Source organism: Serinus canaria, chromosome 18, assembly GCF_022539315.1.
Source record: "Serinus canaria isolate serCan28SL12 chromosome 18, serCan2020, whole genome shotgun sequence".
NCBI classification, from domain to species: Eukaryota; Metazoa; Chordata; class Aves; order Passeriformes; family Fringillidae; genus Serinus; species Serinus canaria.
This window is the reverse complement of record NC_066331.1, coordinates 8,892,281-8,907,904: the sequence shown is the minus strand read 5'-3', so window position 1 is coordinate 8,907,904 and position 15,624 is coordinate 8,892,281. Positions and strand designations below refer to the sequence as shown.

Genomic DNA, 15,624 nt, shown 5'->3' with positions numbered 1-15,624 from the left:
CAATGTACTAGTCAGGCTTCACATCTTCAACTATTTACACAAGATTAGGATTTATTTCTGATTCTTTTCTAACATGTAAAAGAAAGGGGGGGAACCTTGGAAAAAAGAAAGGGTCACTTGCCCAAAAAAAGGAAACCTTTTTCTTTCCAAGAGTAAGGAATGTTAATATCTCACTGAGGCTTAAGTTTTTACGGCTGTAACCATGGTAACAGGCTCTTTTCACCAAGTAAGCAGGCCTTACAAAACTCAGAGACCTGGCACAAACATTTCATTTTGTTCAGTAGAGTAATATTAAAGAATTTTTTTTACTCATGCCAAACACAGAATTTGTTGTGGTGAAAGAATTTTTAATACCTAGTTTCTTCCATGGGGGCTTATAGTTATCTTCTTAATAATTTAAAAAATATGTGTATTTTCTTCTCTCTCTTTTCTCTAAAAGATATCTGGTGTATGAAAAATTTCAGGATGTTTCTGTCTTAAACATAGCAAGAAATATTTTCCAACTCCTCATAACAAATACTAGGTATTTCATGATTTTATTTAAAGTGGTTTATTTAAAAATGAGATTTGAAATACTTCAGGAAGTTCATAGAATAATATAATTGCCATCTTCCAGTTGCCTTGACGCCTCCTTCACTGTTTTCTTACAGTTTTGATTCCTTGTAATTCATTATTGTCCACTGAAAGTTGTTGAAATATTTGGGTATGTTAATGACAGCACTGAAATGCAAGTCCAGGCCACTTTATAGCTGCTCTGGCTTCTGATAGTACTGAAGTGTTTCAAGTTGAGCAAATTTAATTCTGTCATCATTTTTGTGCTGTTCTTTTATCTCCTGCTTTACTAGGGGTAAGTGAAGGACTGGGGGTTGCTGCTTTGGCATGCCCAGCCCTGCTGACTTGCATCAGTTGTTTCCCACTCCAACTGTGGTGCCAGGACCCAGCTCTGCTGCTCTGGCAGCTCCTGTCTCTGCCAGCTGCTTTTTTACTGCCAGTAGGAAGGAGACTGAGAGTTACTGTGTGGATGAGATTCCATATTCATAGGTCTGTAAAAGGTAGAATGTAAACATGCTGTAAAATAATAAATCCAAAAAACACACAATGAAGAGAAGTTGAGGTGAGGATTAAAGTACATGAGAAAAAATAACACAGTTATGAGGGAGAGCCTTTATTAGTCCAGTTCTGGGTAGCTGACATAATGTTCCTTGAGGCAGTAAGAAATGCAGTCATAAGTCTTTTTCTGTACTTGGACAGCTCAGCAAAATAGCCAAGGAGCATGTGCATTACAACTAAGGGAACCTTTGAGCCCAGTTAAATCTGTTTCCTAAGCTAACTTAAATTTGTAACACATAAAAGGATAAGAGAATTACAGAACTCTGCTTTTTTTTAAATTCAAAATCAGAAACTTTGTGGATAATGTTATTTAAAATTATTCTGCTCCACTTCACGGTGAGATTTTTTGGCTTTACATTTCCAGTTTTCCCCCTAAAGAGTAAAAACCCTACAGTATTGCATGTCTTCACAATAATATTCATTTTGCAGGTCAGGGTAATCTTGCTGGATTCCCTGACTTGGTTCCAAAAATACTCCAAAGGAAGCTTAAGTGTTTCATATGTGACCAAGGGGAATCCATGCAGCATTTTTCAGACTAACATTGGATATAGTGTGGGCTTTTCATGCTGCCCAGGGCCAGAATTCAGAGATCAGAAAGTTCTGAGGTTCACCTTGTCTACCTGCAGAAATGATCCCAGGTAAGCATCCCCACCTTGGGGGTGTACCCCAGTGGTTGCTGCAGTCCCATCCTTACCTTCAACTGTGGATTCCTGCTCCTTCCTGTTTATCTGCTTCTGCCATTTGTTTGACCCTCCAGAAAGTCATCTACTCCAGAAATTAAGCTGACAAAACCATTTTCTTCTTTGGTTCATTCATTTCTTCTTGAAATGAATGGGTTGGTAAAAAGATTCACCAAGTGTCAGGAAGTCAGAAACTGAGACACCTCAGGTGCCAGTGTCGTCATTTGTCTGAAGTGGCATTTCAGTGTGGTCTCCATTGATGATACAGCATGTTCTGGTAGAAATAAATCACCTTGGAGCTCTGTGTATGTATCTAATAAATCAGCCTGCTTTGGCTCCTCTCTGTATCCCCTTTACATAAATGGCACGTGAAGATTTTGTATTTGCAAACTTTGTATTTGACAAGCACCGAGGAACTTGAGTTCTCCTGAGATCCCTGATGGGAAGAGCAGCAGTTTCTGGTTCTTCCCTGCCTCCTCTATGATTTGCTGGTATTTTTTAGGGCTTCAGAGATGAATGTATGTACAGCCAAAGGTTTTCAGCATCTGCTCTTTGCAAGGGGTTGGCCTGGATGACCTTTAAAAGTCCCTTCCAGCCCAAAGCTTTCTGTGATTCTGCAAGCTGAGGTTCTGGATATAAAACCTGCCCTCTTCAAGATACACGTTCCGTATTATATCTTTGGGGAGAGCTGCCAAAAGTACTCTTATTGCACTTGATTGTAGAATTCTGGTACTCACTCAGGGAGGGTGATTGACACAGGCCTCCTATTTCAATATTCACAAATTACATTCCTTTAAATATGGAAAAATCTAGTACTTTATGTGATACTGCTGTTTGTATTTTCTTTTCATTTTTTGTATTTTCTTTTCACTTTATTGAGATTTTAAAAGCTGCAACAGTAAAAACTCCTCCATATTTTTATCTTTGCTTTCTCAACAGTTGGATTTGCTAAAAATCAAGCAGTAATTCAGAGCTCAGGAACCTATCTCTGCTTTCTGGATTCAGTAAGTTAATGCTTTTTGTCTAACTTGGTTTTGTCAATATAATCCTTTCCTTTTTAATGGAGCTGCTGATTTGCTGTAAGACAACCTGCTTAAAGGAGTTTGTTTAATGTGCTGGTTACTATTTATGGCTGTAAAGTTGTATTCCAACCTGTAGAAAGCCTTACATCATTCTTTGATTCTATCAGATTTCACAAGCTGCTGTGAACAGGGCTGGGCAAGGTTGGTATTTGGGTGTTTTGAGGATTTTTCTTTCCCACATTCTTCAGAAAATTGTATTGATGAGAAACTAAGAGCTAATCTACTGGCTTTTTGATGTAAAATAGGAGAAGTCTCACCTTCCAAGCTGAATTTCTTTTTTCCTGTCCTTTGTTGGATATCTTCTGTGAAGCCATTGAGCTCAGTAACCCGAAGATAAGGATCTCACTCGGTGCAGCTGAATATGCAGGAATGGTTTCACAAAGGTGCCCAGCTGAGCACAGGAGTGGGGCCGTGTGCTGGGAGCAGGCAAGAAGAGCAGGACCTTCAAGGCTCACTGATCTCCTGTAATTTCACCTGCAGATTGATTTTTTTTCCCCTCTGAATTGGAACTAAACTATGGGTTAGGGTAGTACAGGATGAACTGGCTGCTGACAGGGTTGGTTTTCAGTGATAATTCAGCTGAATATTATGATTGTGCTCGTTAAAAAGTGTTGTGAGAGCAGGTATGTGAACTCTACATCCATTCTCAGGTTTTAATTAGGGAAATCTTTCCGTTTGCAAACTCCACCTGCCTTATCAACTTGATGGAAGAAATTTTTTTTTTTGTTCATATGTTAAAATATTGTGATTTTTGTGATATATTGTTAGTCAGTGAGATTTTTCATATCTAAAATAAAAAAAAAACTAAAATCAAGGGAACTTACTTATGATTTGCAAAATTTGGGTATTCTAGGGAGTCTGTGGGATGAGGAATGTGTGTGCTTGAGCTGGCTGAAGTTATCTGAGTCCACGAGTACATGACTGAGAAATTAATCTACTCTTGTCCCATGAAGCTTCATATCTTCTGTCTCAAATATGTATAGCATGATGCCCTGAAGTAAATTATGGGTTAGTCTTTCTTTTCAATCCAGACAGATCTAGGTGTTTGAAAATCACTGGCAATAAACTAGAAAATCAAATTCTCTAAATGAAGTTAATTCATATTTTCATAGTGATTCTTCAGAATTCTCAATTTGTTATTTACCATATATTAAAATCTTCCTGCTGCTGTGTTGTTTCTGTTGGCTGACTATTGCAGGAAAACAAAACATCAGGGAAGCAAATTACAATTATTAAGGAATCTAACTGGTAATGATAACTGTATTTCTGCAATATTATCATTAGCAGAAGTTTATATTTAATATTATCAAGAATTACTTGAAGTGAGTGGGGGATTTTATGGTTTGCAGCATGGATAAGCTGAGGATAAGTTACCAAGATTTTCTATTCTGTGCATTTCTATTGCTTTTCCAAATCAGAGGCATTCTGGACTACCAGAAGCCTAATCTTGTTACAGAAGAAATATTAAATACCTGGCATTATTTAAATGTATTTTCTGCTGTCTCCCCTTGTGACTACCGTGTTTTGCTGAAAACAGATCAGAGCAAATAAAATGGATGTGGAAACTGCTACAAGTCCAAAACTTGCTCAGTGTTTTGTAGTTAGTAAATGTTGTGTGGTGGAAGCTGGGGCACAGATGTTGCCAGCTGTTTAACAACTCTGCTTCCACACACCACCTACCTTCTTCATTTCAGTCACCAGTCCGGGATGCAGCTCTCTAGGAAGGAATGTTGATATCAGCCTGTTGGAATGTGCTGCAGTAATGCCAAGGAATTGACCTCCAGAAGTGCAGCCACAATTCCAGGTTTGCTACAGGTGGATGTGGAGAGGCATGGAGCTGTTTGTGCACGTTACAAATAGGTGGAGAAATGCATCCCTGGCTTTTTGTGCATTCTTTGCTTTCTCTGTGAAGTGGAAGGAGTGGATGAGCATATTTGGGAGCATCTTTGGAAATGCTGACTCCAGCAAGGCTGTTTCTGCTTGCCATTCCAGCTGGAGCCAAGCTGCTCGTGTTATGTCTCTCAACACAGATTTCTGAGGACAACAAACTGGGAAGAAATGTGGAAAAAAAAGGTTACAGGTCTCAGAACTGTCAGAATTTGATCAGCCTTTTCTAGTATGAAGTGGCAGCTGTTGGACTAACAGCTCTTGTGGAGTTTTTTTACTCTGGTTGTTGTTACAGATTTCACCTCCGAGCTACTGAGGCATTTTTTCCTCTCTGGGAAAACAAGTAGAAAAATTGAAACTTCTTAACAATTTTTTCATAATATGGGAAAATGAGGGCTAATTTTGCAAATATATTTCACTGTTAGCTTTTATTCTTCAAATTGTCTGTAGTTATGACTTTATCTCTCAGTTTCATTGTACTGTAGCTGCAGTTTGTCACTTCTCTGGGGTGGTGCCATCTTTGTTAGAAGCATTTACCCCCTTGCAGCACAGCAGAACTCTTACACTAAAAATTCTGCTTTGAGCTGCTGTTTTCATTGCCATGCACATAAACATGCCTCTACTTGTCTGAAACTATTTCTTCAAACAGGATTGTGCTTTCATTTCATCCTAATAATCTGTGGAGTTTCCAGTTATTTCAGGTTTTTTCAGTGTGTTGTTGGAGAGATCCTGACTGTTAAAGAAGAAACATAAAAATGTGTCCTTTTTTGACCTGCAGTGTTTCAAACCCAGTCATAATCACTTGAGAACTTAACCTGCTTGTTTTAATCTTTTCAAAGGCTCTGTTGGCAATTTATAACAATTTCAGAGATTCTCAGGCAATTCAAAGATAAGACTTTAAACCATGTTCCCACAGTGTCACTGCTTGCTAATAGTCAAAAATGCCATGGGGACACAGGTAAGTTTTATTCACCAAAAATGAGGCTGAACCACAGCACATTTGTCATTCTTGTGATGGAATTGGCAGCTGCTGTTCCTTTTGGTTTGGGAGATTTGTTTGCATGGTTTAAGTTGGGAATGGTAATTCTTAATTGCTCTGTGCATAATTGCTTAATTTCAAATTGCACGTGTTCCTTGAGGTTCAAATTCAAGCCCTCCTCGTTGAGGGGGTGTTGCTAAAGGCCTTGGAGGAAGGTGGTGAGACCTTCTCTAGCCAGCTGTGTCAGGCACACTCAGTTATAAACAGATTATTTTTCCAGCCTCTGTAACTTCCTGGGTTTGGAAGCATGGATTTCCTCTTGGTTGCCATTATGCATTACAGGCACTAATAAACTTCTGAAATATTCCTCCTCTCTTTCCAATTATTTTGCATTTCGTAGGAAATGAAGATGTGATCAGAGTTCATGTGTTTCCTTTCTGCTGTTGTTTAACATACTGTTCCTTGGGAACTTCTCCTCTGATTTAAAAACTGAAACAAGCTGTTAAACAAATAGCAGGTGTGGATGTAGTGGTGAACTCCATTACCAGAAGAGATGTCCATGTTTCCTAATCACTAATGAGCCCCAAAAAGTCAAAATACAAGTGCTTGAAGGCATCACCCCTATCATTGTTTTGCAAAGATGTGTTGGTATTGAAACCAGATTAAATGTCTCTGTCTGCTATGAAATGTAAAATGAAGAGGCAAACCTTCAGAATTTGGTTGCCTTTACCTCTCCCTACATGTTTCTTCATCTATGCAGTAGTTAAAGAGGGCATTTGGAATCACTGGTGAAGCTTTTACTCTTGTCTGGATTCACTGGCTGTGCTGCTGAACACCTTGTGAGTTCACTTGGCTGCACACACATCATTTTTTCAGTGATCTATGAGCAAAAATCAGGGTGATCTCCAGTGACAACAGAAAATCAAGATATGGAAAGGCATGTGTCTGCATTTGTTGAATAAATGCACTGAGGTGGGAGCTGCTTCTACAGCCAAAGTTTCCTGATCAACTAGTAGTGATGCTTAATTAAAAGATTCCATTAAAAAGATAGTCAGGCTCATAAGAGCACCACAAAGATCTTTCCAGGTAGACCTGTTTGTTGCTATGCTCAAAAAATAAAGGTGCTCAATGCAGTCAGCTTCTTAGATTTGAAATGTTCTCTGTGTTGTCCCCTTCTTTCTCAGTTTAATTTGGGACTAGGACCAGAAAAATAGCATTTTTTCTTACGATCTTGCAAGTACTGACAGATGATTAGTCCCAGGTGATTTGTGGGTGCCATTTGAGTGCCTGGTTCCAGGGAGTTTGATAGTGTGGGGCTGTTCAAACAGCAGCCCCTGGAGAATTGCCTGGGATCAGGGTATTTCCTTCAGCAGAGCTGTTGACAAGCCACTTTTTGGAGGTCCCAGGCATTTCACTTTCCTGGTTCAAGGAGTTGAACTGAACAATAGCAAAGAAAGATTTTCCCTCTAGTCTGAGCAGGTGCAGGATAAATGAATGGACCATTTGATGAATTGAAAGATTTTGGAGATGCCATGTTGTTGCTCAGTGAGTGAAACATTCCTCCCGCTGCTGCTGCTGCTGGTTGTATTTTGAATTTAGTAGCTGTGATGGGAAGAAGGTGCTGTTGTTCTGGGAGTGAGGTCTATCAGCTCTCAATCCTATTTTTTTTTTCATTTTGAGCAGCCAAATATGAAGGAGTTTGGAAAAGCAGGAGATGCTGAGTCTGTAATGTGAGCTTAAGAAAGCACCTCAATACTGACCTATAATGTTTTGTTTTCTGCGAACTTGTCCTTGGTTGCAAAAAGTAGATGTGTATTGTGCATTAAATTGTATATTTTGTTTCACTTTCTCAAGTGTAGAAGCACCAATTTTTAAGGGAAAATGATGAAGATACCACTGTGGAGCCCGATGTGCTCCACACAGCCTGGCTGAAGGGGCCAGCTTTTGTATTCCAAGTATATGATTAGGGAAGGAATGCATTTATTTAACATTTATTTTAAATTTCTTTTCTTTTGTCCATTCTTTTCATGTGAGAAATTCCTCTTCATCCTGTCAGCTGTGTATCTGCTAGGGGACAACCACTAGATACTTCCATGTGAACAGAGAAAACTGGATTTTATTGTAAACTTTGTTTTGTTAAAATTATTTTTCAATATAAGTCACTGCTACTGCTGTTATCTTCCCTACCCTCACCTGGGAAACAGAAACAAACTAAATATACTTCCCTTTTTTTATAGACCCTTTTTTCCGTCTGAAATGAGTCAAAAAAAATTTGGAAAGTGTTTGCCTGATTACTGAGGTTTTGTTCTCAGTGTTAAACCAAAAAAACCAAAAAGATGACCAAACTCTGCCTGTAGAAACTGAAGTCTGGCAACACATTTGCTGAATTCAATATCAGAAGTTCAAGAGCTTTGATAGAAAATTTGTGATTCATTGTGTACTGTTGGGTAAAATATTTTACCCTTTTAGTTGTTTAATACTATAGTTGCTAAAATTCCATAATTCTTTTTAAGGTGCTCTTAATTTGTGGTACAGTCACCTTGGTTTTACTCATTCAGATTTATTTAGGTTTTTAAACACCAGTCTTAAATCCATCCGAGTTCCCTAAGATTATTTCATGATAAATACATTTATAAATGCATGGTTACCTTTCCAGTCACCCACAGCAAGGGATCTATCAAAGCTGGATTTTGCAGTTACTTTTCTGGTACCAACCTGAATCCAAAAAAGCTGAATGATGGTTTTATCTCATTTCTGTCTGGGGTGTGATTTATATTTTGTGCTCATTATTATAGTATTATAATATTACTCATTAGTATTATATATAGTATTAGTATATACTATATATAGTTTTATTATATTACTCATTATTATAGTATTTGGGATTATCTCCTAAACTTTTGTATTCTTTTTATTTCCCATCTTTCTTTCTCCTTCCATGAACTCAGAAGGTATCACAGAACCATCCAGCAGTGTAGTGTGTGTGTAAAGCTGCTAATAAAAAAATGAGACAGAATTATTAAAAGAAACACAGGTCATGCAGGGTAAGAGTTCCTAGAGTTTTCCAGCATTAGAGAACAAAGCTGTATTAATAAAAAGAGGCATTTAGAAGTTTTTGTGGTTATAGTGCCCCCTCTTTAGCTGGAGTTTACAGAATACTGATGCTCTCTGATAGCCTAAGCCCCAGATCTGTGAGTTTTGCCAACAGCATCAAACTGACCCAGTGTTTTCTTAGGAGAACGGGGCCATTCCTGTCAAACTGGGTGGTTATGCAAACATGACATCGACCTCTTTGTGCATAGGTTATTTTGATTTGGTTTGAATGCTTTCCATGCTGATTTAACCTTTTTTAAATCAAGTATATTATTTTTCATCTTTGTGAATGTGAGAGTTCTTTCTGTTCTGTGGGATCATGAACAGTGAGAATTTTAGCACAAGACCAAATGTTGTATCTTGTAAAAGATGAGGGTTACATTGTTCTGAGCATTGAAATTCCTTGCTTTTTGGTGGATTTTCTCCTTTTTTCCCCTTTTTCCCTCTTTTTTATCCTTTTTTCCCTCTCCTCTTTTTTCCCTTTTTTCCCTTCTTCTTCCCTTTTCTCATTTTCCCCCCTTTTTTCCCCCTTCCTTTGTATTTACCAAAAAGCATCTAAGGACCCAAAGCAACTTGTAAAGGAATGAACAAAGTTCAGTTAAAATATATCTGCTATAGCTTGTATGAAAACCAGGTTGTAATTAAAAAAAATCAGCTCTGTATTTGGCATAAAGAAAGAGGATTATGTTTTTCTTGTGGGAAATAGGGTAAAGGTTTTGTGGGAACACTTGCTTGATACTGGAATTCTGGTGCTCTGTTGATAAAGTGGATGAGGTGGTAAATAATATTATTGTAGTTTTGAAGTCATGGGAAATCTGAAGGGGTTTTTTGCTCTATTGGCTTTGAAAATCAGGAACAGCTGTCATGTTTATTACTAAACATATCCTAAATGCAAAATACAGAAAAATGCTTTTGACAACGTAGTCCTCCCATCTTTTATAAACTTAGGTGTGGTAAGAGTCAGTTTTATTATTATTTTGTTTTATCTTTAACCTTGAATTGTATTAAATAGTTGGACCTACTTCTGAAACTTTTTTTATCGTGCATGTTTTGATAAAACTATAGGGGCACCTTTATAGCAAGGTCATTCAACTCTTCAAGCTGTAGATATTTAAACACTAATCTTTTTCTTCTGTTGCTGTTGACTTGATGGGAAGTTTTAATGTGAAAGTGGTTGGAAATTCAATATTGAGGGATTGTGCTTTAATAGGAAAATCAGAATGATTTCAAGTGTGAGGAACTGTTAAAAGGGTGTCTGTAGAACAGGAATTCAGGGCTCCTTTGAATTATGTTTGCCTGATTAAGTTTATTTGGAAATACTCTGAGAAGAAATAGGCTGTGTTAGCTTTAACCAGTATCTAAAAAAGGCTGATTCTTTAAAAGAGGGGAAATATGGCGCCAACATGGAAAAGAATATAGGTAGAAACCTCAAGGGCCTAAATTTAGGGAAGAAAAATTGTGCTATAGTTTCTGTAAACTGTAAAATTACTGTCTAGAAAGGATTTAATTTTGAACAGGAAATAATATGTTTGAAAGGAATCTCTCCTAACAGTTCAAGGCAGGATAGCAAAGTTACTGACTTTTCACAAAACAACCCATCTTTTTGTATGTAAATAGAACAGATCTTTGTGCTACAAGTGGAAGAAGTGCTAACACAAAATTTAAATCCAGGTGGTGTGTCTTAAAGCCAGTGTTAATGCTAATGTATTCTATGAGTGTGGGTACTTCCCTTTTTTCCTTTTCCTTAGAATTGTCTCATTTCACAAGTACTGGTTTTTGTGCCCATGAAATATGACATATTTTTAGATCTAGAGACCAAAAGCTTTTCATTGTCAGTGGAACGAGGTACAGGCAGATTACAGAGAACATTTCCTCACATTGCCATGTCTCAGATCTCATGGCTTTAACTGAGGGTAGTTCCTTGTCCTCACACTGCCAGTGCTGCTGGGGGAGTTGTGAAAGAGTTGGAGAGTTTCATGAGAAATAAATGTGAAATGTGTGGGTGCCTGTGGAGGTGTGTTGAGATCACAGCACCACTGTCACGTAGTAGTTTTGATCACTTCCAGCTCCAACAGCACCCAGTTCAATCCACAAAAAGTGTGAAGTCTCTTCATATCTGTTCCATTTGCATTTCTGACTGCAAGCCAGTAAAATGATGTTCATTTAGCAACATATTCTACTGTGTGTCAGTAGTGTTCTGTGACCCTTTTTATGTTCAGTAACAGTGTGCTATTTATTCCAGGATGATGTGATGATGCCACAGCGGGTTAGGCTGCAGCACCAAGTTGCCATTCAACACCCAAACAGTGTGAGTACTTTTTTCTTGTGTGTATTTCTGGGTTTTTCTTTGACAGAGTTCCGGATACATCTTTAAAAGGATATGAAAATTTCACAGTGAGGCTTGGGGAGGCAAAGCAATAACCAGTGTATTCTTTTCCTTTATTTTTAATCCTTGCACTGAATGGGAGCTTTGATTGAACTTCTTTTCTTCCTTTTATTTTCTCTCTTCAGAAAACCAGATCTCATTACAACAGTGATACTCATTTGCAAATAAGTATATAGGTTTGGCTAATGTCTGTAATCTAAAGGAGAATGCCTTTTTTATGTAGCCTTTCCAAGTCATGTGAAAAGCTGCAAAGGATTGGCTACACTATGGTTTATCTGCTTTTAATAATTAAGGAACTGTAAACCATAGGGAATGTATGGGTTGTTACCACTGGTGAGCTGGCCTACAGTTCAGCTGATGTTTCTCTCCATGTCTGCCTGTGAAATGAAACATTATTAGAACTCTATTTAATATTCCTGTGAAATAAACTGTCAGGAATAATGTGAGAGAGTTTTTCTCTGATCTATATGATTTTGGTTTTATATGATTTTCTGTGATCAGAGTCAGTGTTCCTTAGAGAGAGTTTGTGTGTATGTTCTACTTATCCAAAGATAATATATATGTGTATATATGTATACATATATACTTGTTATGGCAGTTAATTTGTCAATACTATTGACAAAGATATTCCTTTATAAACTTGAAAACTGAGTTTGTATTCTTATCAGGAACATTCAGCAAAATCAGCCTTATTGTTTCCACATCTCTGACATTTTCTCTTGTGAGGCTTATTTCAATGTGCCAGAGGTTTCTGGAAAGGAAAGGTTGATTTACTTGGTCTGTCCTGAAGGTGTTTCCTGCAGGTATCTGAACAATACACACAGTTTTAGGATTATTGCTCTGTGTCAACTAAACACCTTTTGAACTTTTTGAACTCCAAAAGACACTTTTTTTGGCTGAGGAATGTCTGCCAAACAACCTGCTGCTCAGCAGTGGGATGTGTACCTGCTCATCACACCACCTGTATTAGGGCTCTTCTGAAATCTGATCATCCTTACAATGGGATTTATTAAATTGGAGCTTTAATAGTGCCTGAGTAGCAGTTAACCTAGCTTGCATTACAAACACAATAAAATGATAAATCCAAAGTTGTTTTTGTTCTGATATCCATCAGTTAATGTAATTCTGCAGTCAGATGCCAAAAAACCAGAAAGGCAAGTTGGTCCAGTATGCTTGTTTTATGGAAATTAGTGCTAAGAGCTATCATATTTCTTGCTTATATGGCTTCTATAGATGTAAATTAAAACTTTTTTAATTAGACTAAATTCAACTAAACAGTTTGTAGTCTTTTTAGGAAGTACTTGCACTGTTTTGTTTATATTCTGTTATACTTTAGTGCCCAACAACCCTCAGTATGAGCTATTAAATGACAATCAATGAAGTAATAAAGAGGACCTGAGTAGACTGGAGGGCCTTTATGATCTGTTCTAAGCAACACAAACCTGTTACTGCCATGTTCCAAATTCAGGTGAATTTATGGTCCTGGTTCAGTCTGGTACTTGTGGTGGCCCTGCCTTGAGACTGGGTTCTGTCACTCCTCACAAGGATGGGGTGGTGGGAGACAGAGAAGGTGGAAGAAACCCATGGGTCAAGATAAGTCATTTATGAAAAGCAAAAGGAACAGTCCTTTGGTCAGTTTGGATCTGACTGCCTTGCCCACCCTCAGCCTTCTGGAGAGGGAAAATGTTGGGGAGAGCCTTGGGAGCAGGGCTCAGAGCACTGGTGTGTTACCAGCACACAGCACTGGGGGGCTGGCATGGCAGAATTGACTCCATTCCCACCAGAGTCAGCACATCTTCCATGTTACAGCTACAGAAAATGTGTGGGAGGCCTGGGGGAGGTGTAACCTGCTGGTCAATGCTGGATCCTCCAGAACTCTAATTCAAAGGCCTGAAGGAGAAAGGGGAACACATCCAGCTGTTTCTGCTGAGCAAATAGATCAGTTTGGTCCACAGCCCCTCAACAGTTCTGACACAACTTTGGGAAAAGTTGGCCTGGTCACAAATCTACTGACCAGTGGCAGGGTGGACTTCTGTTCTCAAAAGAATGATCTCTCTGCTGTCCCCAGAATAATCATGCCATTCAATTTTCTGGCCTTGGAAGATATTTGGGCATGTTTGAATGAAGTTTTGTTCTGTGTTTGAAGTTCTGGCTTGGCTTCAGTCGGTCTGATAAACCAGAGGAGGTGGAGGGGCAAACAAAAAAAAAAAAAATTAAAACAAAAAGCAGAAGGTTGAGAAATGCCTGTGAAGCAGTGAGCTTTTTTGGTTTGTTCCTGAAATTCTAATTTGCAGACTTGCACTTTCCACTGTTTTGCAACTTCTCCTGACCTGGATTTTTGACTTTATGCAGTCTCAATATACTTTGAGAAATTTTATTCCTAATCCTAGTCCTGCTGGTTGTTACTGGGAGTCAGATTGAGGACCAGTGCTCCCAGTGGGCCCTGATATTGTAGGCTGCAGTCTGCTGTTGGTGTTATTATTGATCTACAGATAGGAAAAGTCTCCAACTTTGCCCACCAAGAGAAATCTCCCAGGTCCTAATTAATCCCTGAGGTTCTTCTCTTTTGTGTTACTCTTAAATGCAAATTGCCTTTCTCTGATTTGAAGCCTGGTTACTAAACAGCAGAACCAAAGAGATCAGATGCCTCTGGGATCTTCCCAACAAATTATTCTTTAAAGAAACCTGTGTCTCCATCTCTGAAAAAGCAAGAGGCTTGCCCCAGCTTCAGGTACTGGAACACTGAGGTAACAACAGCAGCCTTTGTGTCTTATTTCCTGGATCACAGACTCCTTAATTGTGCTTTAAAGAGCAAGTTAATTTCTATTCTCTTAAGCTGCTCTTATCTGGGACACTTTTTAAAAATAAGCCTTGTAGGGTAGAACTGTTCTGACCTTGGAAATGTTCAGAGTGGAGGATTTTGGATCTCAAAATACAAATCACTAATGCATTGTGCTTTTTGTTGAAGCATAACTGCTGTCACCTTGTCCTCTGGTGACTATTTTGCATCATCTCTAAGTCCCCCTCACATGAATTCTGTAAATAGACACTCTCAGAAGACACAAGCTTTTGAGACTCTGTGTATTTACACTACAAATTCTTAAGCTGTGCTTAAGAAATATCAGGCTCAGTGCAAATCCCTGCTTTTAGCAGTTGTGAAGCTCAGGGACATGATACTGGTTTTGTTTATCCCTAGAAGCTGCATCTGTCCCATTTATCCCTGCTAAGCCAGGTGTTGCTTATTTACCAACCACAAAACATGTATGCTTTGTTGGCAGCTAATTCATAGGAAGATTCAAGCTTCTATTTCCCTTAATTCTGAAAAAATCATGCCTTCAATATCTTATTCTGTGCTCTTCTGGAGCTCCACCCCAGTGTATGTACTGGTGTTCTACAGAACAACTTCCTAAATTTGGAGTAGCCCAGGGAATTATTTCCCAAACCACACATACTGTGCAGTCTTTCACTCTGCCTCTCATTAATTCTGTTATTTAATTTCAACAGTTACCCTCTGAGAACCCCCAAAGATTTTTGTTTCAAGGAGAGAGGGGATGTCAGTTGGATCTTGTTGCTGGATGCTTCCAGCAGGCCCTGCTCTGGGCATGCTGCAGGAGAATCACTGGACCTGGGAATGATCTTGGAGACACTGAGTAACATTTAAGAGCTTAAAAAACAACTAAACTTTTCCTCACTGTCTCCTACCTCAGTGAGACAAGCTGGAGTGAGAATGTGGGCAATAGAAATAAAGAACATTATTTCCTTTTGTTTTCTCTGGCTCAGCAGGAGGTGAATCAGTAGCAGTGTCACAATGAACACCTTTCTATTTGTTGTGAAATTACAATCCTCTGTCTTAAACAGGTAGGATACCTGGGCCTGTGAGAGAACATTAATATACATTTGCATTTCTTCAATGAGCAATTCTCACGCTTTTACATCTCTAAAGCAGATTTTTGGCATATTCTGTAGCTTGGCTTTAGATCAGGAGCAGCAGTGCCTAAAGCCATTTTTATCTGTTGATTATCTGCCTGTGTTCACCAACTGCTTGAATTCTGCATATCTTTGATGGTTAATGGGACTCTAAGATAGTTGATGGGATTGAGTGAACTTGAACAATTCCTGGCTGGCATCGTGAGCTGGTGGCTCACAGAGCTGTTCACCTGCCCTGGGAGAGCTGAAACAAATATTGCACAATCGGCCCGGGAATTGGAGAAACCAGCAAATGAATGAGAGCTGAGCTGCTCCTTTCTTTAGGGCACAGCTCTAGGCCAAAGGCATTGGCTGTTTCCCTCCCACCCCTGAACTTCACAAATTAACTACATTTAGAAGTTAAGAAGATTTTTTTTCCACTTTTGGTCTGGAAACATCTATTTTTTAATTCCGAAAGTCATAATTTAATAGATTTTTTTT

General features: G+C 38.6%; 1 protein-coding gene across 3 annotated transcripts in view; it reads left to right on the top strand.

Annotated features, from left to right (window-relative positions):
- Positions 1-15,624, top strand: part of B3GNTL1 (UDP-GlcNAc:betaGal beta-1,3-N-acetylglucosaminyltransferase like 1) — a 106,318-nt gene that overhangs the window by 5,974 nt on the left and 84,720 nt on the right. For all 3 annotated transcript variants that reach the window (XM_030232883.2, XM_030232880.2, XM_050981410.1), the window contains exons 4-5: positions 2,730-2,794; positions 11,074-11,139. In XM_030232883.2, coding sequence (XP_030088743.1) covers positions 2,730-2,794; positions 11,074-11,139 — 131 coding nt within the window. The remainder of the gene's footprint in view (positions 1-2,729; positions 2,795-11,073; positions 11,140-15,624) is intronic.